Source organism: Cryptomeria japonica, chromosome 8 (genome assembly GCF_030272615.1).
Source record: "Cryptomeria japonica chromosome 8, Sugi_1.0, whole genome shotgun sequence".
Lineage (NCBI taxonomy): Eukaryota > Viridiplantae > Streptophyta > Pinopsida > Cupressales > Cupressaceae > Cryptomeria > Cryptomeria japonica.
The window spans coordinates 5,682,142-5,705,337 of NC_081412.1; the positions used below are offsets into that span (position 1 = coordinate 5,682,142).

The window sequence follows — 23,196 nt, forward strand, 5'->3', positions numbered from 1 at the left end:
AGGAATGCTTGTGTGAATAACAACTGCCCTGCCCGAAACCCCTCTCCTGGAGGTCGTGCCACATCCCCTGCTGACAGCCCGTGGGTTCCACGTGGTACCTGGCCAAAAGACACTGCGCAGCCGCCCTTCGCCGCACCAAGGGTCCCTGTCGCCACCTCTACTTCGGTCAGCTCCGAGAGTCGGAAAGTAGTGTCCCCTCCGGAACACCTCGATGTCTCCTCGGACTCCACACTCTCGTCTGCACTACTCTCTGCCTGTCTTGAATTGGTGTCACTGACCAACACCACCACCGAGATTTGCCTTCTTCTCTTCCTGCTGGTCTAAACCTCTCCACTAGCCATGAGTGCATCCAACTCTGTCCAATAGAAAATAGCTAGCTGCAAGGAATCAATGCAGTCTCGTGGTCGCCACCCTCTCAGATTGGCTGGTACCTGTACTCGTACGGAGTCCAAAAACAACCCAATGGCATGGTACGACATGTAAAAAACTATGTGCTTCAGCATCAGGAAATCGTGGGCTCTATTCGACAACAAAATCGCCCACTCATATACCGTACCTTTCTTCAGGCCCTGCATCAGTGCAATCATAGGTACCGCTGCATCCGACACCCTACTTGCGCCAGTTAATAGACTGCATCAAATTGAGCAAGCACTGCCAGATGCCAGGTTTCAAGAATGTTTTATTTAACCCTCTGCCCTGCGATGCGAGAATCCTTGCTCAATCGGCCGTTGTCAAGTCATCCCGGCACATTTCTTTTAACAGTTGCGTTTTCTGTTCTTGGGACATCTTTGTTGTATTTTTGTCAATCTTTCGCCCTTTATCCGGGATGCCAAAAACCCTCTCGAAATCGTCCGGATTGAAAGAAACTATGATATCTGTACTGCATCATGGACACGTGCTTTGGTAAGGGCTATTTTGGCCTCCATGTCGACTAGGGTTAGGGCCATTTCCCACCATTGTCTACACATATTGCCAGCTAGTCCCTCAAACGTCATAGTGTCTAGCATGACTTTGTGCGTGCGTGCAACCTGCACCATGGCCTTCCCCTTCGCATCCTGTTGATCACCCATCGAATCCTTTCCGTGTTGTCCTCTCTGAGTTTCCTGTAGCCTCCTTCGCCAATCTAATTTCTTCAACTTTCTAGTTGCCTGCTCCATCAACTGAATTTGGTTTCCTGGGGTACGCGTATAGCCAATTCCATTATGGTGGTACGGCTGTCGTAGTGTGTACAGCGTGGCAAGTTTCGACCTATTTCGCTGATCCAATGGTGTAGGGAATATGGGCCTGTAGACCAAAACATCGTCAATTCAAAACCCTACGGACTTTTCTCTTTCCCATGGATTAATTTGCCATCGTACGATTCCCTTTTCTTTATTTTTCCTGTACCAATGAATCGTACAGTTTTTTTCATACACCAATGACCGTACGGGATTGTATGTCTTTCCTCTTTTCTGAAGTTGCATCCATATGAAGTTGTACGAAATTGTTCTGTACGAAAAAATGCCTCTAGAGTTACGTCCGTACGGAGATGTGCAACTCGTTTGACGCCTTTGTCCGTACAAATCTGCACGGAATTACCACGTACTAAAATGTCGTACGAATATGTCTTTGTCCGTACTAATAGGTCTTTGACCACACTAATATGTAACATTTCATACTTGGCAATGCTTCCCGTCAATCTAGCAATGATTTCTGTCGATCTAGCAATGATTTATGTTGGTCTGGCAATGATTTCCGTTGGTCTAGCAATGATTTCCGTATGGGAATTTCTTTATGTCTCTACTGACTATGTCCCATTTTCATATGCGCAAAATTAAAAACATTGCCCCTCGACCCCGTTGGAGGCACTGCCCCCAGACCCCCAGTTTATTTTTGAGCTACAATACACTTTTGAGTTGGGCAAAGGCATCAGAGAAGTCAAAAAAAAAAAAAATTATTTGTTTTTGTTTTCTATTCAATTTTCATGGTATGGGCGTTCCCGTCGTTCCCAGTACACCTTCAATTTCAAGTCGTTCACTGCCTCGGGTATTTCCTTGTCGTCGAGCGTCCACAGTTTAATGGTTCCGTTCGTGCAGACTTCGCGAACCTTAAATGGGCCCAGCCACTTTACCTTGAACTTGCCAAGCTTTATTTCATTGTGTCCGTTAAACTTCAACACAAGTTGTCCGAGAGTAAACTGCATTCTTCGCAAGTGCTTGTCGTGCCACGTTTTCCGCCTATGTTGTGTCATCTCTGTCGCCGAATGAGCCATCATTTGTCCCTCATCCAATTTGTTCAAGGCATACAACCGCTCTCGGAGACTCTCCATGTCACCTAGTCTGTTGTCAATGGCGATCCGAAGACTTGGCACCGTGAATTCCACTAGCACCATCGCTTCCTGCCCAAACATTAACTGGAAGGGGGTCTGTCCTATGGTGACCTTATACGTCGTCTGATACGTCCACAGTACCGACGGTAAGCGTTCTTCCCAATCTTCCTTCTCCACTCCACAAGACTTGTAAATCACCGAGATGATTATTTTGTTTGTTGCCTCAGCTTGCCCGTTTGCCCGAGGATAGTAGGGGCTTGATAAGGAGTGGAATATCTTGAACTCCGTCGTGAGCAACCGGATTATATGATTGACAAAATGTCCTCCCCGGTCACACGTCAATTGGATTGGAATCCCATACCGTGTAATGATTTGCTCGTAGATAAACCTTGCCGTACTAATGGTCGAATTGTCTGGTAGAGCCCATGCCTCGACCCACTTGGTCAAATATTTTGTGGCCACCACGATGTATCTGCACCGTCAGGCTCGACTTGCCTTCAAAGGTCCAATGAAATCCACCCCCCACCGTTCAAACAGTTCCTGGGCATTAGACGGGTTGAGGGGCATAAAATCCCTCTTCAACGGCCTCCCTGCCCATTGGCACGTGTCACAACTCGTCACCCACTCCCAAGCATCATTGTGCAGTGTCGACCACCATAGCCTTGCCAATAGAACTTTCCTGGCCCTGGTGTCGAGCCCCGTGTGCCCTCCTGTCAGGCCTTCATGTGCTTCCCGTAAATCACCTTGAATTTCTTCCTCCAAGACACATCACCGTAAGACCTGGTCAGGTCCCATTTTATACAAAAGGCCATTAATGAGTTGAAATGTTTTACTCCTTAGTACGAGATTCCTTCGCTCCCCTGGTGGCATCTCTCTAGGGAATTGTGATGTCAACAGATATTCCCCGATGCTTGTGTACCAGGCAGGAAGAACGCCAATTCGAAATAAGTGGGCGTCCGGGAAGTCTTCATTTACTCCTTCCACCAATTGCCCTGACTTAATTCTAGATAGTTGGTCGGCTATCACATGGCTTTTCCCAGGTCATACAATAATGTTAAATGTAAACTCTTGTAGCAGCAGCAACAACCATCGGCTGATTCGCCCCTGAATGATTGGCTTATTCACCAAGTACATTAACAGCTGGTGGTCCAGATAGAATGTGAACGGTGTGGCCAGTAAGTAATGTCTAAACTTCTGGACGGAGTACACCATCCCCAGGGCTTTCCTCTCTGTCGTACTATAGTTTTTTTCCGCCTTTGACAGGAGTTTGCTCGCGAAGTATACCGGGTGATCTAACCTGTGATCACTAACCTACGCCAGTTTGGCCCCTATGGCAAAATTTGATGCATCGACGTGTACATGGAACTCTTTGTCCCAATTCAAATATGTTAGGATTGGCGCACCTACCAATAGTGACTTCAATTCTTGGAAGGCCTCTTCCTGAGTCGTCCCCCATGTGTACAATTCACCTCTCCTTGTCAGCTTGTCCAGAGGACAGGATACTTGAGCAAATGTTTTGATAAACCGCTTGTAATACACTATGTGTCCTAGGAAGGATTTGACTCCAGCGGCATCTGTCAGTGCCTCCATTTCCACTATCACCCGAATCTTGTCTGGGTCAGTCTCAAGTCCAGCCTTAAACACATTGTGTCCTACTCCTAACAACTTCCCTTGAGGCACCATGAATCTGCATTTTTTGGGATTGAGTGCTAGGCGGGCTCGCCTGCATCTCTCCATGCATTTGCCAAGTGCGGCCAGATGTGCCTCCTAGTCACTGTAGACGGACCAGTCGTCAAAGAACGCCCTAAAGTTCCCTACTGACATCTTGTCAAATATGTGAAGCATTATCCGTTGGAATGTCGTTGGCACGTTGCATAACCCGAAAGGCATTCGGTTATACGCGTACATGCCATCTTCCACTATAAAGGTTGTTTTTAATTTGTCCTCTTCGGCAATGGATATCTGGTTATACCTAGAAAATCCATCCATAAATGAATAAATTTCATGACTAGCCACTTCCTCCAAGATGCTATCCGTAAATGGTACTGGAAATGGGTCCTTTATGGTGACCGCATTAAGGCATCTAAAATCCACGCAGATTTGGATCTAGTTCGCCTCTTTTTTAAGGGATATCACTATGGGTGACACCCACTCGTTGGTCTGCACTTTGAAAATAATACCGGCTTCAAGCATACACTCGATTTCATCATTCACTCTCGCAACATAGTTTTTATTCATTTTGTACGGCCTCTTCCGTACAGGTACGACACCAAGTACGAGTGAAATTTGGTGTACACAGTTTTGGTGGCACCCCTTTGAGGTCCTTGTACGTCCAGGCGAATACATCCTTGTATTCCATGAATATTTTAAACGCGGCGGCTTTCAGGACTGGATTCCAGTCGTCACCAACTAGGATGTTCCTTGGCTCTGCTTCCGTGCCGAGGTTTGTAGGTTTTACGGACTCTTCGTACCAGATTGGTTTCGTCATGTCAAACCTATGTGCTGGTGTCTCGTTGACAGGAGCATCCCCTTCCGTGTATTCCTCGTACATTGGCAGAAATTCATTTTCGTCTGGCTCCTCGTCAACTTGCAACATGTTGCACCCATACAGCAGCTCGTAGTCTTCCATTTGCCAGTGGAAGAGCCCACTAAGGGAATCGGTCTCATCTTCCGAACATCCTTGGACTCCCAAAACGCCTTCCTCCTCATCTGGTTCCCTTATGTACTTTCCTTCGTCAACTCCGCCCTCGCCATCCGATTCCGGTTCTAACGTGAGTTCTTCACTCATGAGTTGTGTTTTCAAATCGATAATAAATTTTCGCCCAGCTTTCTCCATGGACAGCGTGTTATGCTTCTAGTTGTGATTCGCTCTAGCCGCCACCAACCACCTGTTGATGTGTATTTTGTACACGAACAAACACAGAATAAAATACCTAAAGGTACCTTATCCTCTCTTGAATAAAGTCTCTTAAAGCTGAACATGTCGCGAAAAGGATCAATCGAGATCACTTCAAGGTTCTTTGTTGTAGGATCTCTACGTGTGGATAAGCTCTCTGTGGTATGATGTGATTTGTTGGGATCACAAGGGGACTTACACTTGACGACCTAAACGTCTGATTTGCTGGAATCACAAGATTTTACGGGCTTAGATTTGGAAAAAAAGGAAAAAGGATGAGGGCGAGGAAAGGATCTAATTCTGATACTAAGAATGTAGGAGCAATGAATGATCTTTGATGAAATTCTAACTAAGTCTTGTTTTGACATCCCAAGACCATCTCCACAAGGTTAGTACGATCTTCGAAGGAAAGCTTTATGATGTTTAGATCATCACTACAGGCATAGACACCATCAAGCTGATGCATATCAATGAAGAAGCGACAATTGAAGTTAACCTTAAGCTAAATGATTCCAGTTGACTACACAAGGCAAGTCTACAATCAACAAACTGCTAGTAGTATGGATATACAAATTTCACCATCAATCAAACACATTTCTTCCACTCATCTAATAACATGAAATCAAAACTGAGAAGTATAGAGACCATGCAAATTGTTGAATCGACCCATAGATTTCACCATTTCTTCAATGAAGTTTTACAAGTCTTTTACAACATCTTGGCAACAATCTTTGCCTTCTCTCTCTACTCTACTCTAATTGCTATACTATTAACTAACTATTCACTAACTATTTACCCACTATTTTTCCACTATCCACTAAATACTTTCTATTTTTTATTAGCCTTTACAAAATGAAGAGTCGGGGCTTATATAGTTCCCCTAATACAATTCAATGGCTCAGATCAATTTGAGATCAATGGCCAAGATTCTACAATGAAAACCCTAATTAGGGTTTGTTACAACAAACTCACTTCTGACCAATGAAATAAGTGTATTAATTGGACACATGTCTTCTCTAGAATATTCGATCAATGGATAGTTGGGGTAGGTACATCGAAGTTTGTTCCACCTTTAATGAGTCAGGTACATCGAATCTAGACATGCTGAGGTGGACCAACCCAACTGGAGGAGTGATGACTAGGATGCCACCTTGTCTAACACTTGGTTGATGCTCAATTTGGTGATGCTTTCCTTCAAATGCTAGACTGGAGGATAGATGGAGAAGGTCGCCCTTAATGATGCTGGACTGGAAGAGGTTATTCCTAATGATGCTTGACCGAAGAAGGCCGTCCTTGTCGATGCTAGACGGGAGGAGGTCATCCTTGTCGATGCTAGACGAGAGGAGGTCGTCCTTGTCCTGACTTGATCTTCTTTGACGAGGGTCCGCCAAGTAATTGATCTTCCGACTCCGGGGTCGCCATTAGATGCCTACACAAAAAGATTAAAGTTAGTCTTTGAGCATCAAACCTTAAAGCATGAAATTTAAGACCTTTCAAGCGTATAACTTAAGATATTAATTTGAAAAAGTCATGATAAATCAAGAATTATACATTTTCAAATTAATTATGAATGGAAATTGGATTTTCAAGACTTAGACTTTACAAAATTGCAATAAGATCACAATAAGTCTTGAATAAGAACTTCAAAATGATTCTTCATACCTCCTCCTTGAATGCTTAACTACAAAACCTTGAAAAATGATGAAAGGACCGGATTTTGATGGACAAGGCTTAGATTATAGTTCTCCCTTGGATGAATTACGCCTCCATTAGCTTTCAAAATGAATTTCACCTTCTTTAGTCTCCACACTTAGCAAAATTTCGCCTTCAAACACCTTCCAAAATCTGGAAATTATCCTCCAGCTTGCTCAATTTCGCACCTCCAAATATGCTCTTCAAGTTCGCATGAGAGATAATGCAAGAATGATTTGAATTTGCTAAAGAACCTCTCCCGTTATATAGAGCGCTCATCTTGATTTACCATGAGGCTGACCTAGCAAATAAACAAAAAATAAAATAAAATCCCTTTTAGAAAGAGGCCGACTTAAGTATTCAGTAGCAAAATAGGATTAAATCCCATTTAAAAGGAGGCCGACATGTTTATTTAGCCAATAAATGTGTTTTGAGGGCTCACCTTCATTTAAAATTTGAAAATTAATTTCAAGGCTTCAAAGGTGGGTTTTTTCATTTGTTTTAAGGCTTAGAATTTAATTAATCAAATTATGAATGCCTTAATTTATGCGAGTTTTCCAAATGTCTTGAAATAGGCAAATTTAATGAAAAGCTATAGGCTAGCTTAGGAATGTTAAAGCTTGATCAAGACTCCTTAAGCATCAAGATATCCAAAGTGATGGTTTGAAACCCTTGTCTAGACTTGCTCACTTGATAAAATTGAAATTTTCTGAACCAATATTTGCAAATTTCCATGTCTTTGTATTCTCAATCTCGCAATTTGCCTTAGACTCAATCAAACAAGGTTGAATAATAGATTTTTTGATATTTTCGCCCTAGACCCTCAGCAAGGGTCAAGAGCGATTTTTGCTTTTTGTAGCTCATCTTTGATCATTCCAACTTCAGTCCACCTCTCAATGCTAGGAAATATCTTTCTTCTTTCTCCCAATCCAAGTTTGATTTTGTCTTGCAAGGCAAAATGGGAAATTTTAGGATTTTCGCCCTGGATCCTCAGTAAGGATCAAGAGCGAATTTTAAGTTTTCAACAAAATCCTTCACTTTTTCAAATTGACACTTTCTCAGGTGCGTAAAGGGAGATGTCTTTATTTCACTCATGTTTTAAGACTTGTTCTTTTTCACTACAAAATAAGGGAAATTCAAAATTTCGCCCTGGGCCTTCAGCAAGGGTCAGGAGCGAATTTACCTTTGTTGCCCAAAATTCACCATTTTTCATGCTTTCAAACCTCCAAATGCATCAAGTGACATCCAATCTTCCTTCCAGGAGACCCTGCACATAAAAATTTAGCCAAAATTAGTGACAAATAAGCTCAAATAAAATTTTCGCTCTAGACCCTCTAGAAGGGTCAAGAGCGAAATCTTCATCCCAAGCTAAACTGCTCAATTTTCAAGTTTGAAATCATTTCACAAGACACGGTTAGATCATTCTCAAGGCCAGGAACAAGGTTTCAAGCTCAAACAAGGTGGCAAATGAATTTTATGATGAACTTCGCTCTAGACCCTCTGGAAGGGTCAGGAGCGAAATTCCTCTTCCAGGCTAGAATCCATCATTTTTACATTTTTCCATCCAAACAAGTGTTTTGCCCTCAAAGATGCCTGGGAATGAATTGGTTCTAAGTTTGGGTCAAACTAGAATGTCTTATGGAGATTTTCGCTCTGGACCCTTTGGAAGGGTCAGGAGCGAAATTCGCTTTGGACCCTCTGGAAGGGTCAAGAGCGAAATTTGAGTTTTTGAACTCTCCGTCAGGATCATTTTATGGAATATAACATTTAAGTATAAGTGCTTATACTTTAAGTTATATTCCATATATACTTTCAAGATGTTTGAGAGTGGTTTCAGACCTCCAAGAGCTATATTGCAAAATCTAGTTTTTGGAGGATTTTCAGTTTTCCAGACTTAGTCAAATTTCAAGATCGGGACATTCCAGACTTAGCCAAATTTCAGGATCAGGACATTCCAGACTTCATTTCAGGATCAAGACATTCCAGACCTCATTTCTCACCAACTTAACCTTACTCAAGCAGAACCTGCTATCCAGGTGATCCCCTTGGCGACACTCGAAAGCTAAAGGCTAACAAACAAAACCCTAAAAGACCTAGAAAACAAACCCTCGAAAGCAAAAAGCAAGGGTCCCCATTTGCAATGGGGCGATGTGTGAAATGGTCACAACACCACCCTCTGCCAAGAATGGCATCGTATCCTTTCTTCGCAAGTGGAAACACCACGAAGTCGAGGACAAATGGTTGTGTCTCGATGGTCACTTGTTGCGCCATGAGAGTTCCAAGAGGTTTGATACCATGTTGATCCACTCCCAGTAAGTTGAAGGTTGACGGCCACAGCATCAGCTTGCCAAGCTTCTTCTAGGTTTCTTCCAGAAGCACATTCACTCCCGACCCGCCGTCGACAATGGTGTCAGTCAAAATGGTGCCAAGTATTCCCATTTCTACCACCACCAAGTGCCGACCACTGTATAGTGTCAGGACCAATGGATATGTTGGTGTTCCGCCAGGAACATCCGTATTCCGAGTCACCCGACTCTGTGGAGTTACTTGCATCGTACATAGGAGTGTTGTACATAACTACGGTATCATTTCCAAGAGGTCCTTCATCTTCATAGGTACTTCAATCTACAACATTTGATTCGGGATATTTTCCTCAGCCTCAGAGCGGGAAGTACTTGTCACTTCCTGAGTGTTCCCTTGTGCCAACATTTCCTTCGCCGCTTCAACCATCGCCTCTAGCGCCCGCTGCTTCTCCGTGCGAGCGTCCGAGTATGTGGCCTTCTTTGCCTGTGACCGTGTGTATCCGCCAAATGATGTATTATTGTTGGCGGTTTGCGAAGTTCCGATAGTCGGCTGCTCTTGCATCAAGAGAACTTGTTGGCTCCTAGTTTTCATATTGTAGGGACATTCTTTTATCAAATGTCTGACAATCTGACAAATGTTGTAGAAAGCCTTCTTGGGGCAGGACCCCTTGGTGTGCCTGTCACTCCTACATTTTGTGCAGCACACGTCGTTTTCTTCAGTCTTACTTGTACTCCCTTTCATGGCTTTGAATTCCTTCAGCATTCGTTCCATATCCTTTTGGAGCGCATGCACCTTTTTACTCGATTCACCACCATTGTTGCTTTCCCCATCAGAGTCTTCGTCATCCGATGAGGATTTATTACTTTTCTTCTTCTTTGACATTTTGTGTTTTCTCTCGAGGTCCATCGCCCTATTATAGGCGTCGTCATATGACGTCGGGGGTACAATTTTCATCTTCTTCCGTAGGGAGGATTTCAACCCTTCAACAAACCATCGTTTCTTCAATCCATCTGCGGGTTGGCTTTCCATTTTACCTAGCAATTCTTTTAGCCTCCAGCTGTATGCCCATACTGTCTCCTTGGTACCTTGTTTGGTACTGTATATCTCAACTACGATTTCATTGTCATCACAGAGCAACCGAAACTCCTCCTTGAATTCATTCTGTAGATTGGCCCATGTGGCCACTTTTTGCTTGTCAACATCGAAGTACCAATCTATGGCAACTCCACGTAACGTGGCTGGGAACTGTTGAACCCAATCATCCTGGTCTGTCACTCTATTAGCGGACCAAATAGTTTCACATGTACGACAATGTTGTACGAGGTCTTCCTTGTCGTCCCCTGTGAACTTTGGCAATTTTTGTTTACTTGCCATCCCTCCTTTGGGTTTTGCTAGTCCTTCACCTCCCGAGCCTACCCCTTCCTAGTTACTTTGACTAGCAGGGTTTGATGACCCCGAACCAAACAAGTTACTTCTCGTACCGTGCCCTTGTGTCTCTCGGACACCTTGGGCTGCAACGGTACCCTCAATCTCTCTGTTTTCGGTCTCGGTTCTCATCTCCCTCTTGGTCTCGTCTCCTCTGAATGGTGTGTACAGATTCGCTGATCTCTTCCAGTGTGAGGGGCAAATCCCCCAACCATTTCCTCGTGGTTTCAATTAGCAGAGATTCTTGGTCCTTGCCAGAACCATGGCTGCCACTTTCACCACTTCCTTCCTCGACGACCTTTTTGAATCTTCTCCGTCGTTCGACTTGTCTCTCAAGAATCAGTGCCCGTTGGGCGGCTTCTACATCCCCTATGTATTCTTTTTTGTATTTGTCTTTATTTAACTGATTGGGCATTAATTCTACTCTTTCTTAATAGGTTAAAACAAGACATCAAATAAAAAAAACATAACACTTTTATTACTTCATCCCTCGTACATAATGTATGTCATTGACATACTCATTACAATGGGAGTGTTCTTATTTATTCTCTCTAACCGTCAGAGTTCATCTATTGCGCTCATCTTCTTGGCGCTCCCTGAATTCCCGTAGAATTTTTTGTTGTCGATTCTCTTGGTAGATGTCTTCCCTACAGTTCTAGAGAGCAGAAAATCCTTGTGCCAAAAGGTTAGGCAGTTTTCTCATCAACAGATTCACAGCGGGGCTTACTCCAAGCAAACTCCATACAGTATCTTCTGAGACATCTTCGACGGTGGCTTCCCTTCGTACATGTGTTTCGATTGCCGCCTGTAGGATGCAGGAGAAATCTTCTGTGAGTGTCTTTTCTCCCTCGAACAATTCTTCAGGTTCTCTATCAGGGTCACTCGTTCCTTCTGCTAATGGTTGTCCCATTATCCGTGTGCCATGTAGTACGTCCTTTTCCCGTTGCTCCCAGGTTTTTACTTCAACAACGACGCCAAATGTTTTCCCCATAGGGTGTCAGGTTAAGACATTGCATAAATGACAGAGTACACAGAATATATGGAACTCACAAGTGTTCTATTGATTCATAATAAGCTAGTACACACAATGATAGCAATATGTTCAACTATAATAGCATGTCCAAAAACTGGAAACAAATACAATATAAAGGAGTTTGGTCAGTTACCCAGTGCCAACTGCTGACAACCGACGGGTTAACTGCTGACGCTAACACAATTTACCTTAATGCTTAACTACCCGACAACAACAATCAAAAATCTATCCCAAGTTAGTTTTTAATTTATCCAAAGGACAAATATTTTTGAATTTGAAGTTCTGTTTATAATTTTATAACTTTAATACTCTAACTTTGCCTCAATAGGTTTTGCTAGCTTGTCTATCCCTTATCAAAATTGGAGCATACACTCCAACTTAGTAAAGCACAGCTAGTTGCACTAAAAAAATCTAGAGAACTTAGCGTACATGCATTCCTTCTTCTTCATGAATAAAATGACTGATGTGAGATATAAAGTCGAAGTTTGATAGCTAGCATACTTTTCTAATCTACTTACATCAATGAAGATGATGATCTTTTTGAAGACCCATATGACATTGATATTTGATATTATTATATTAATATTGAGCAATGAATGTCTAACATGACATTTGAGTTTGACACATTGACATTTAGATAGTATTTATAATTTTTATGGTAGTTTTATTTCTTATATGATGCTATGTGATATCCTAAACTTAATTTTTTATTTTAGACTACTCAGCATGTATTTATGATTTTTATATGCTTTTGTATGGACCAACACAAAATGAACTCAACTCCTAAAAACTTGCATAGTCTACATACCTGTTGTGACGTATTCACACATCGCCCCATTGCAAATGGGGACCCCTGCCTTTTGCCTTCTGGGTGTGTTTTCTAGGTCTTTTAGGGTTTTGTCTGTTAGCCTTTGCTTTTTGAGTGTCGCCAGGGGGATCACTGGATAGCAGGCTTTGCTTGAGCCAAGGTTAGTCCATGGGGCCCCAGAATTAGGGTTTCTTTGAGAGTCTTCCTTAGGGCCTGGTTTTGCTCTTGTCGCTAATTGTGTCTTGCTTGGTGAGTGAGTATCATTCTTGAAGGTATGAGCTAGGTCAAGTTGGTGAGTGATGAAGTCTGGAATGTCATCCTGATCTTCAAATGCCCTGAAATTTGGCTAAGTCTAGAATGTTCTGATCCTGAAATTTGGCTAAGTCTGGAATGTCCTGATCCTGAAATTTGAATAAGTCTGGAAACTGAAGAATCCTCCAAAAACTAGATTTTGCAATATAACTACTGGAGGTCCAAAACCACTCTCAAACATCCTGGAAGTATATATGGAATATAACTTAAAGTATAAGTGACATGTTATATTCCATAAAATGATCCTGACAAGGAGACCAAAATGTCAAATTTCGCTCCTGACCCTTCCAAAGGGTCCAAAGCGAATTTCACTCCTGACCCTTCCAAAGGGTCCAAAACGAATTTCGCTCCTCACCCTTCCAAAGGGTCCAGAGCAAAATTCTCCATAAGACATTCTACTTTGACCAAAACCTAGAGCTAACGCATTCCCAGGCTTGAATGAAGGAAAAAATGCTTGTTTGAATGAAGAAATGTGAAAATGAAGTCAAGATCTTGGCCAAGATTAGGAATTTTGCTCCTGACCCTTCCAAAGGGTCCAGAGCGAAAATCTTTATAACTCTTGTTTTCCTCCTTATTTTGGCTAGGCGTTGGCTTGATGGGAGATGATTGGGTATGTTTTTGCCTTGAGAGGTAGTTTGATTGATTTTGAAGAACAAGATTTTGGCCTAAAGGAGAATTTCGCTCCTGACCCTTCCAAAGGGTCCAGAGCGAAATTCATCATAAACTTCATTTGCTACCTTGTTTGACCTTGAAACCTTCTTCCTCAGGTGGAAAATGATCTAAGTTTGCTTCTTGAAGTGGTTTGAAGTTTCAAAAGTGAGTAATCTAGCCTAGAATGAGATTTTCACTCCTGACCCTTCCAAAGGGTCCAGAGCGAAAATCTTCTTAAAGCTCATTTCCTCCTCAGTTTGACTAATTTTTTATTTGCAAGGTATCTTGGAAGGAAGGATGGACATTCTTGTTTCCTTTGAAGTGTTTGAAAGCGTTGAGAAATGAAGGATTTTGGACCAAAGGGGAAATTTCGCTCATGACCCTTCCAAAGGGTCCAGAGCGAAATTCCTAAAAGCTCTTATTTTTGCAATGAAGAAGATCAAGTTTTGATTTGTTATGACATGGATGGAAGAGAAATAACTTGTCTTTGCCTCTTGAAGATGTTTTGAATTGGAAAAATGAAGAATCTAGCCCAAGTCAAGATTTTCGCTCCGGACCCTTCCAAAGGGTCCAGAGCGAAAATCTCTCTAAGAGGCATTTCTTTCCTTGTTTAGCCAAATCTTGATGACCAAGACATGATGAGAAGAAGAATGAGCATGATTTAGCCTTTGAGGATGTTTAGAAGTTGTGAAAATGAAGGATTCTAGCCAGGAAAGGAAATTTCGCTCCTGACCCACTAATACATTTAGCCTAAAATTCCGACGGAGGTTTCCGACGAAGAAGGTATATTGTGATCAAACTTGATTTTTTTTTTTAAAATGCCTGATTTCGTCCGAATTTCGACGATAATGCAACATTTGGTTTCGACGGAGAAGGAATTGGCAATGACATTAGGGTTTTTTTAGAAAAAGTGCTCGCGTTCGTCGAAATTCCGACAACCGCATGCATTACTTTAAAAAAAAAGAAAAGACCAAGTCATTTCATAAATCCCGCCTCTCATTCAACGTCCTGCCTCTGTAGCGAACCTGTGGAGATCATTGGTGTGACAAACACAGCCACAGCGGGGAACGGGGGAACGAAGTGCCAAGGGTTGGCACATAACCAACGAGGACAACTGCAAGGGAGCCCAAAATGGGCTGTGTAAACGGCGACGCCCAGGCCTCCGTCAACAGCAATAAGAGCTACAAACAGAGGAAGATGACTGATCATTGGTGTGACAAACACGGCCGCAGCGGGGAACAGGGGAATGAAGTGCGCTTGCATGGCAGAAACTCGCGTCTGGTAAGCAGAAATTCATTCTATCTTATCTTCCATACAATGAACGCCTATTTCCATTGGTAAGAGAAGATTTCATTTACTGTGTGTTTGAATGTTTGTGTAGAAAACGGTGGAGTCGTTTGTAATAAATTTGTCTGTCACGCAAATGGTGTATGTAGTGGTACTCATTCTCTCGCATCGCTGAATTGAAGAACATACAAGGGTTGCCCTTTCTTACAACCATTGTGTTTTACATTCTTTAAAACATTTTGAAGTTCACAAGCACAAAGTGCCAAGGGCTGGCACATAACCAGCGAGGACGACCACAAGGGAGCCCAAAATGGGCTGTGTAAACGACGATGCCCGGGCCTCCGCGAACCTGTGCTCAGAGCATGAAAATGATGATGATTAAAGGATCACTTACAAAAAAATGAGTTTGTATTTTTTGTGAGAGTAATGCTTGTGAGTAAAGGGCTAGCAACCAAAGGGGCTAGTTTAAGGAAAGTAAGGATCACGAGACTTGTTTTATTGCTTAGTAAAATTTTGAATATATTTGTTCTGATTGATGAAATGAATTATTTCAATTTGAGCCATATCAATGAGATGAATCAAAGAACAAGTAGCAATAATTGTTGGTGTAATAGGGATATTACCTAGCTACTTCCACTATTAGGTCATTTTTATGCCTTATCATTTAAGTTTACTTAAGGTATACATAGGATACTTATCACTTTATGTCTCATATCATAAGATTAAGATACTTTCATAATCTTATGATATCCTACATGTCTCATCTTGACCTATATAATCAAGGGGTTCTATTTATAATCTCATTCATTCATATTGTAAACGTGCATTCATTGATAGGAATATAGTTTATTCGTGTCATATTGATCTTCTCATTTTGTTGTGCTTTCCATTAGACCTCTAGATCTTGGGTGGCTATCTCCATAGTCAAATCTTAAAATATTTACCTTTCTAGATTATATAAAAGAAATGGTTTTATCAAGAATATCATATGGAATAGCTTCTAAATATTTGCATTTGATAACAATATTGTTAGAGCATTTTGCTTTATAGGGAAATAATCTAAACTAGACTTTTTTTTTCAAGCTAAGACAAAACAAAGTACGGTAGTAAAATAATCACTTTCTCTAAATTGAGATTTTTTGGCAAAATTTTCCAAAAAAATCTCTAAATTAGTCACATAAACATACTTTCTCACTATCTTCTCCTCCATATAACCCCTTGGATCAAATAAGGGTATAATTCTGAATTCTCTCAAGTTATACATAGTAATATCTTTGTCACATTGTTTTAAGTTTCATATCTTATGGCAGTGGTTACTCTTGTCATATGATTGCTATTGTGTAGATGGGTCCTTGAGCCCTGGTTTAATCCCTTTTTTTTTAATCTATATCAAAGATATTCTTGGCATCCTCAATCAATGGCGATCAAGCTCTCCCTACCCAGATTAACCTATCTCTAAATTTGGAAAATGGGTGCAGAAGTTTGAGTATGAGTACTCTTCGGTTATTTGTCATGCTTGTAAGGAGAAAAATAAGGATGAAACTTTCCCTATTTCCCAAGAGATTCAAAATATTGATTCTAATCAAGGGAGTTCCCCTTTGGATTGTTCAAGGATATATAATGCTTTGGGTTCTAATGATGGATGTGCCAATGATATTATGTCCCTTCATTGTCTCAAGAAAATAGGATTTGGAGAGAAGGGTCCTTCCTTTGTGCTCAATCAAAGAGCTTTGGATCAATTTTTTAAACCACCCTGATTTTAGGATGGTTCATTTTTGCTTTAGTTATTCTGCCTCTTGTTGTTTTGTTGTTTTGGAGCTGTTTTGTTTTGTTGTTTTGGTGGGATTAATGCTTCATCTTTCTCTTTGCACAAGGGATCAGGGCCCTTTCAAAATCCCTTCTTATCTAATTAAAAACACTCAATGATGATGGATCATTATAGTCCCCCCTCTATGCTTGGATTTAAAAATAGAATGAACTCTAACTACTTGTTTAATTCTAATAGAATATGACATTAGGGTACCTAGGTAGCATAAGAGGTTGTTCACTAAATTCTTCCACCTTAATGATAGTTAATGTTAAGGATTGAATGAAACAAACTCTTGTTCATGGATCACCTTCTTAGCCTCCTATGGAAGTCATTCTTTGTGTGGTCTACCATGACCATAATTAGGGTCTTAATAAATGTATTAGATACTCTCTATTATCAATAAGAGAGTTATCATAATATAGTCGTGGCGAGTGGTTACAAATAAGATTAGTGGGTCCATAGTTCCCACTTGGTTTGTACTTAGAAACATTATCATTTCTTAGTTGTATGGAAACTACAAATTCATGCATCTAGGAAACAATACACACTAGCTATTATATGATTCCACTAATGAGAAAAGCCTAGTCAATCTTATAGTTTGTGGAATTAGTCATATCCCTCATATAGAATATCTATATATGGAGTATTCTTGCCTATAGATTACCTATTATTTTGCTTAATAATGTGATTATTTCACATACATCATAAAAGTGCCCTTCTAATATGTTTGTGCATCAATCTTGAAACCATATTTTTATTAACCAACCAATGATAAGAATTATCTTAAACACGCCTCTATATTTGAATCCCACTAGCTTTGATAATCAACCATAATAACCTTAACAATGCCTAATAAATCATCAATTGTCTTGGGTGAATCTAGCCAAAGCCAACCCATCAAATCCACTAATCTCCCTTGCATCCCAATCATAAAATTTTATGGTTGTTGGAACAAGGTTAGGAGATTGAAGAGATATAAGGAACATTTCAACTTCCAAAATACCAAAGGAACAAAAATAATTAGCTAACACATCTTCTTTTGGGAATTTTTGTATTTAGTTCTTCCTTTGCAAATCAACATACCCTATTTTGGTTTCCCAGATATTTACTAAATAACTTTGAAGATAAATTGGGAAGAGAATCCATCATATAGATATTTCTTTTCAACAGCCTTAGAGAACATTGTTTTGTCTATCATTTATTATAATAGCTAATACCCAATTTTTTTATAAGATAACAAGCAAAACCTCCTCTTCACAAACTATGTTTTCCTTAATAATCCAAGAATGAAAAAAGGAAGCCACTTAAAAATTACTTACTCCCTACCATGAAGGCAAAAGAACATCCAATTTAAAGATTGATGTACCAAAAGGAAAGAAATATCACCTCAATATCTGTCTTGAACTTATACATTGAATCTATACACACGAGAATCCCCTTAATAACTCTCTCACAACTTTCAATGCTAGAAGAATGAGTGTTTTCACAAGACTTTCATACTATGATATTTATATCAAAATTCACTTGCATAGTTTTAGAGTCAAGCTGACCCATTCTCATGAGTAGTTTACATGAACCCCTCATAAGAATGGATCACTTAGTACTCATTTCATCAAAGTGATGCTCATAGCGGTGAAGCATTAGGGATTCCTAGGAGGTCACCCATACTAATACTACTCTAAATCAAGCACGTTTAACCATGTAGATTGTCCCAAGATCAAACCCATTCAACTTGCCACCCCATTTGCAAAACCTTCATCAAGTGGTGTGCCTTATAAACCATTCATTATAGAGCAACTTTAGCTTATCCATTGACAAGTGGGAGGTGTTGATGTGTTTTTTATGCACATGCGAACGTAGAATAAAATACCCAAAAGTATCTTATCCTCTCTTGAACAAAGTTACTCAAATGCTGGAGATTTGCTTGAGGATCACTTGAGACAACTCAAAGGTTCTGGTATGTCGGGTCACGATGTGTGGATAAACATAGTTGGTTGATGTGATTGCTGGTATCACAAGGGGACTTACGTTGAATTGTCGAATGCTTGAATAGCTGGAACTTGATCATCTGATATTTCAATCTCGCGATGCTTTTTGTCCTAAACTAACTTGAATTGAAAAAAGGGCAAAAGGTGAAGTGTTAATAAAATCTATTCTAAGGCCTAGAGTGTAAGAAGATGGATCCTAGTTTATCCCTTTAACCCTGATTAATTTATTTAGAGTGTTTAGTTCCATTTAAATCCTTTCTTTTACAATTAAATATTATTGAAAAATTGTATTATTGTTCCAAATTTTGTGGATATTTAGGAGACACAAATAAAATATAAATGTAATGATTCCATATTTTTGTAGGAGATATTGGAATGAGACTAATAGGAAGAGTAGTAAACATGAGTCACAATGAGCACTTTAGAATAGATCTAAACATTATAAGGAAGAGTAGCTTGGAAAAATAGAAGCGTAATTTATTTTCCAATATGCAAGATTATTACTTGGGAAAGAATCTTGAAAGAGGATTGAAAAGATTCCTTGAGCTAACATTGTCTCATTTATCCAAAATTATGAGGAAGGATTCATTAATGAAATGGTCATTAACAAGATGGAGAGAATAATAATTAGGAAGAGATAGATTTCACATGCTACTAGGTGACTAGATTGGAGAGAAACTAGAGGCAAATAATTTAGCTTGGCCATGACACAAAGTCTTAGAATAGATGCCAACCTTGGTGAATGGAATGAAAATCCCAAACAATTAATGAGTGGTGAGACAAGTAGAGGCATGCATCTATAAATTTTGTTTTGAATATATATAAAATAAATTTTGTTGGGGATTGTATAAGGGCCTTTTCCTAATTAAAAAATATATATAAAGATTACATCCCTAAATATTGCATTCATAATAGAATAAATTTCTGCAATATTGAGACTATATTCATAATAGATTTATAGTGATGAATAAAGAAATATTTAAGAGTATGAAAAAATTGATGTTTTCTTTCTCCCAACCGTCATTGGATATTGGGTGATCTTTGAGGCATTATGTCAAATAGTTCATGTGCCTTATCTAAGCTTACATATTTTGCATGCATGTGTACCTGGGCAGTTGCACTACAACATCTATACTCACTAATCACATTTGGTTGGAAGTTTCTAAATCCATTGCAATCTATGCTAACAGTGATTGTCTTTAATGGCTTCATTGTGTGCATAATTGATTGGCTCTTCACTCCTAAGACCTTCAAATGTCTTTACTGGCTTCATTGAGTCCTTTTGTCTTCCAAATTCACCTGCACCAACTTGAATTCTCCTTCAATGCTTGATTGCCTATTCACTTGGAATTGAATTGATTTTATAACTAAGAGATCACTTGATTTTATATGTCTTGAAAGCATTTTATCCCGATGGCTTTAAATTAAAGTACTTTCTCTTCTATCTGGTATTGGTGGAGCAGATCCTTTTATGATATGTAAGTTGAGAATATTTTATGAAAGGTCCATAAATGAATACACTTTAAACTGATTTTAATATACCTTGAAGTGTGCAATATGGAAGGTTTGTATTCTTAATCTCTTGCCCATTTCTTAATTTAAAAGATGATATCTTTATTAAATATCTTTATTAACTTGATTTCTCCTTCAATTCTTGATGAATGCTTGATTGCACGTTCACTTGGAATTGAATTGATTTTATAATTAAGAGATCACTTGAATTGTAGGTAAACCCCTTCAAATGACAGGGTAGGCTTCCTTTTATACCTAATATATGTCTTGAAAGCATTTTATTGTGATGGCTTTAAATTAAAGTACTTTCTCTTCTATCTGGTATTGGTGGAGCAAAGGTTGCATTGCATCATCCTAGGATACATATTTCCGCAGATACAACACAAGTTAAATGTATCCCAGGTCGATGCAAAGCAACCTCTGCTCTAGAGATCACCAAAAAATAAAGAAAACTTTAATTTAATGCCATCAGGATAAAGTTTTTAATCAAGACAGATAAAATTTGAGTTTGATTGTCATCATTTACTTTGCCAAATTCTTCACACGTAACTCCTGAATCAATTTCCTACTCACAAGAATTTTATTATGTCTCAAATATAGGGAAACAGAAGGCTTCAAATAGTAAACTGGAACATGCAACTAAATCCATTGACTAACCAAAAGAACAAAATTAAGAAACGGTTTGATCATCTGAGAGATGTTGTAGACTTGCAACTCACCAGCTAAGTTTTTGCGGGTAAGAATTTTTTTTGTTTTGGTTATGGTTGTGGTGTTTATAGGGAGACATTTACAAATTTATATCTATTTTCACTATTTAATGGTTTATGGGTTTGTAATGGTAATTTAATGTTCTTTCATATTTTTGTATATATTCTTTATAATAGCCTATTATATTGATTTGTTCTATTATGCATAATGGTGTGGGTCAGATGGCTTTGTCGTCGGTGCATGAAAGCATTGAACGAGTTCTACTTTTAAAAATTACATGAAACATTTTTAATTTATTTGATTCAGTGTTATTTGCAAAAAATGATTATCAATGATGTTTCCTTTCTCCAAGAATTGTCTATGACCTTTCTGTCAGATAATATGTAACATCGAATGACTAAATCTTTTCATTACAAATGCTTATTTTATTTAATTATTATCTCAGCGTGAATTAAAATTTATATCTGTACGGAAGCAGAACATACAAGTTCAAGAGTCATGTGCAAGCAAATTTCCTAAAAGAAAGCAAGCAGGCATTATCTTGAATGACATGGAAACAAGCTCATCAGCTGCCTAGAAGAGAGCAATTGGAGAATGGTAGAGGAAAGTGTTTAAAGGTGATAAATAGATAGATAGTATGCAATACAAACAAACAATGTCTGGAGTGTCTGATGTGACGTCTCTAATTTATGTCCGGAGGGTCTAACTGGTTTTGGAGTTCCTGCAAAACCTATTGGGCCACGCTTGGAGGAAATCAATGTGTTCATGCAAGGAGCACCTTTTTTCTATTATGAGAATGATACTTTTGCACCTAGGTATATTTGGAAGTCAATATCCAAAAATTTCTATAGTGTGGAACAAGAGTTGGCGGACTCAAAGTATAATTGTCAGCTTTCAGAAAACCAAGAGGTTATGTACACAATCTCCCAATAGAAGACCGATTTCAAAAATTACCTCTCCCACCCATGACTATTCAGGAAGCACTTCCTCAAATAGAGGACTATTGGCCTCCATGGGATCAAAGAAAAAAATTAAAGCATAGACTCTAGACGATGTGGTGGTGTCCTCCGTGAAGAACTCTACACTATAATTGAAAATTCACGAGGGAAACTGCAAGATAGTGAAGAGAAATACAATCTTGAAAAGTGGGAAGAATGGATCTTGGTTTGGGTGGGGCCAAGTTAGGTGGCTCCTCTAGAGGTTGACGAGATAGAAATCATATTAGGATTTGAAAAAGATCACATTCGTGGAACTTCGTGTGCGAGTGATCGATTGCGGTGTTTGGGTAATGCATTCCAAATAGATACAGTTGCATGCCATCAAGACTATATCTATTTGGAATGCAACTGTATCTATTTGGAATGCATTACCCAAACACCGCAATCGATCACTCGCACACAAAGTTCCACGAGTGTGATCTTTTTCAAATCCTAATATGATTTCTATCTCATCAACCTCTAGAGGAGCCACCTGACTTGGCCCCACCCAAACCAAGATCCATTCTTCCCACTTTTCGAGATTGTTTTTCTCTTCACTATCTTGCAGTTTCCCTTGTGAATTTTCAATTATAGTGTAGAGTTCTTCACGGAGGACACCACCACATCGTCTAGAGTCTATGCTTTAATTTTTTTCTTTGATCCCATGGAGGCCAATAGTCCTTTGTTTGAGGAAGTGCTTCCTGAATAGTCATTGGGGGGAGAGGTAATTCTTGTGGTCGCTCTTCTATTGGGAGATTGTGTACATAACCTCTTGGTCTTCTGAAAGCTGACAATTATACTTTGAGTCCGCCAACTCTTGTTCCACAATATAGAAATTTTTGGATATTGACTTCCAAATATACCTAGGTGCAAAAGTATCATTCTCATAATAGAAAAAAGGTGCTCCTTGCATGAACACATTGATTTCCTCCAAGCGTGGCCCAATAGGTTTCGCAGGAACTCCAAAATCAGTTAGACCCTCCGGACATAAATTAGAGACGTCACATCAGACACTCCAGACATTGTTTGTTTGTATTGCATATTATCTATCTATTTATCACCCTTAAACACTTTCCTCTACCATTCTCCAATTGCTCTCTTCTAGGCAGCAGATGAGCTTGTTTCCATGTCATTCAAGATAATGTTTGCTTGCTTTCTTTTAGGAAATTTGCATGCAAGAGACTCTTCAACTTGTATGTTCTGCTTCCGTACAGATATAAATTTTAATTCACGCTGAAATAATACTTAAATTAAATAAGCAATTGTAAAGAAAAAATTTAGTCATTCGATGTTACATATTATCTAATGAAAAGGTCCTAGACAATTCTTGGAGAAAGGAAACATCATTGATAATCATTTTTTGCAAATAACACTGAATCAAATAAATTAAAAATGTTTTATGTAATTTTTAAAAGTAGAACTCGTTCAATGCTTTCATGCACCGACGGCAAAGTTGTTCCACCCACATCATCTCTCATCGTCAGA

General features: G+C 39.5%; 1 protein-coding gene across 6 annotated transcripts in view; it reads right to left on the minus strand.

Annotated features, from left to right (window-relative positions):
- The window catches only part of LOC131074237 (tyrosine decarboxylase 2), a 159,457-nt gene that overhangs the window by 10,471 nt on the left and 125,790 nt on the right, over positions 1-23,196 (minus strand). The window contains exon 12 of one of the 6 annotated variants that reach the window (XM_058010816.2): positions 5,823-6,633. The exons of 4 other annotated variants lie outside the window; for them this stretch is intronic. In XM_058010816.2, coding sequence (XP_057866799.2) covers positions 6,406-6,633 — 228 coding nt within the window. In that variant the 3' untranslated portion in view covers positions 5,823-6,405. Of the gene's footprint in view, positions 1-5,822; positions 6,634-23,196 lie in introns of those variants that run through there. One more of the 6 variants, XM_058010815.2, reaches the window with a different exon arrangement.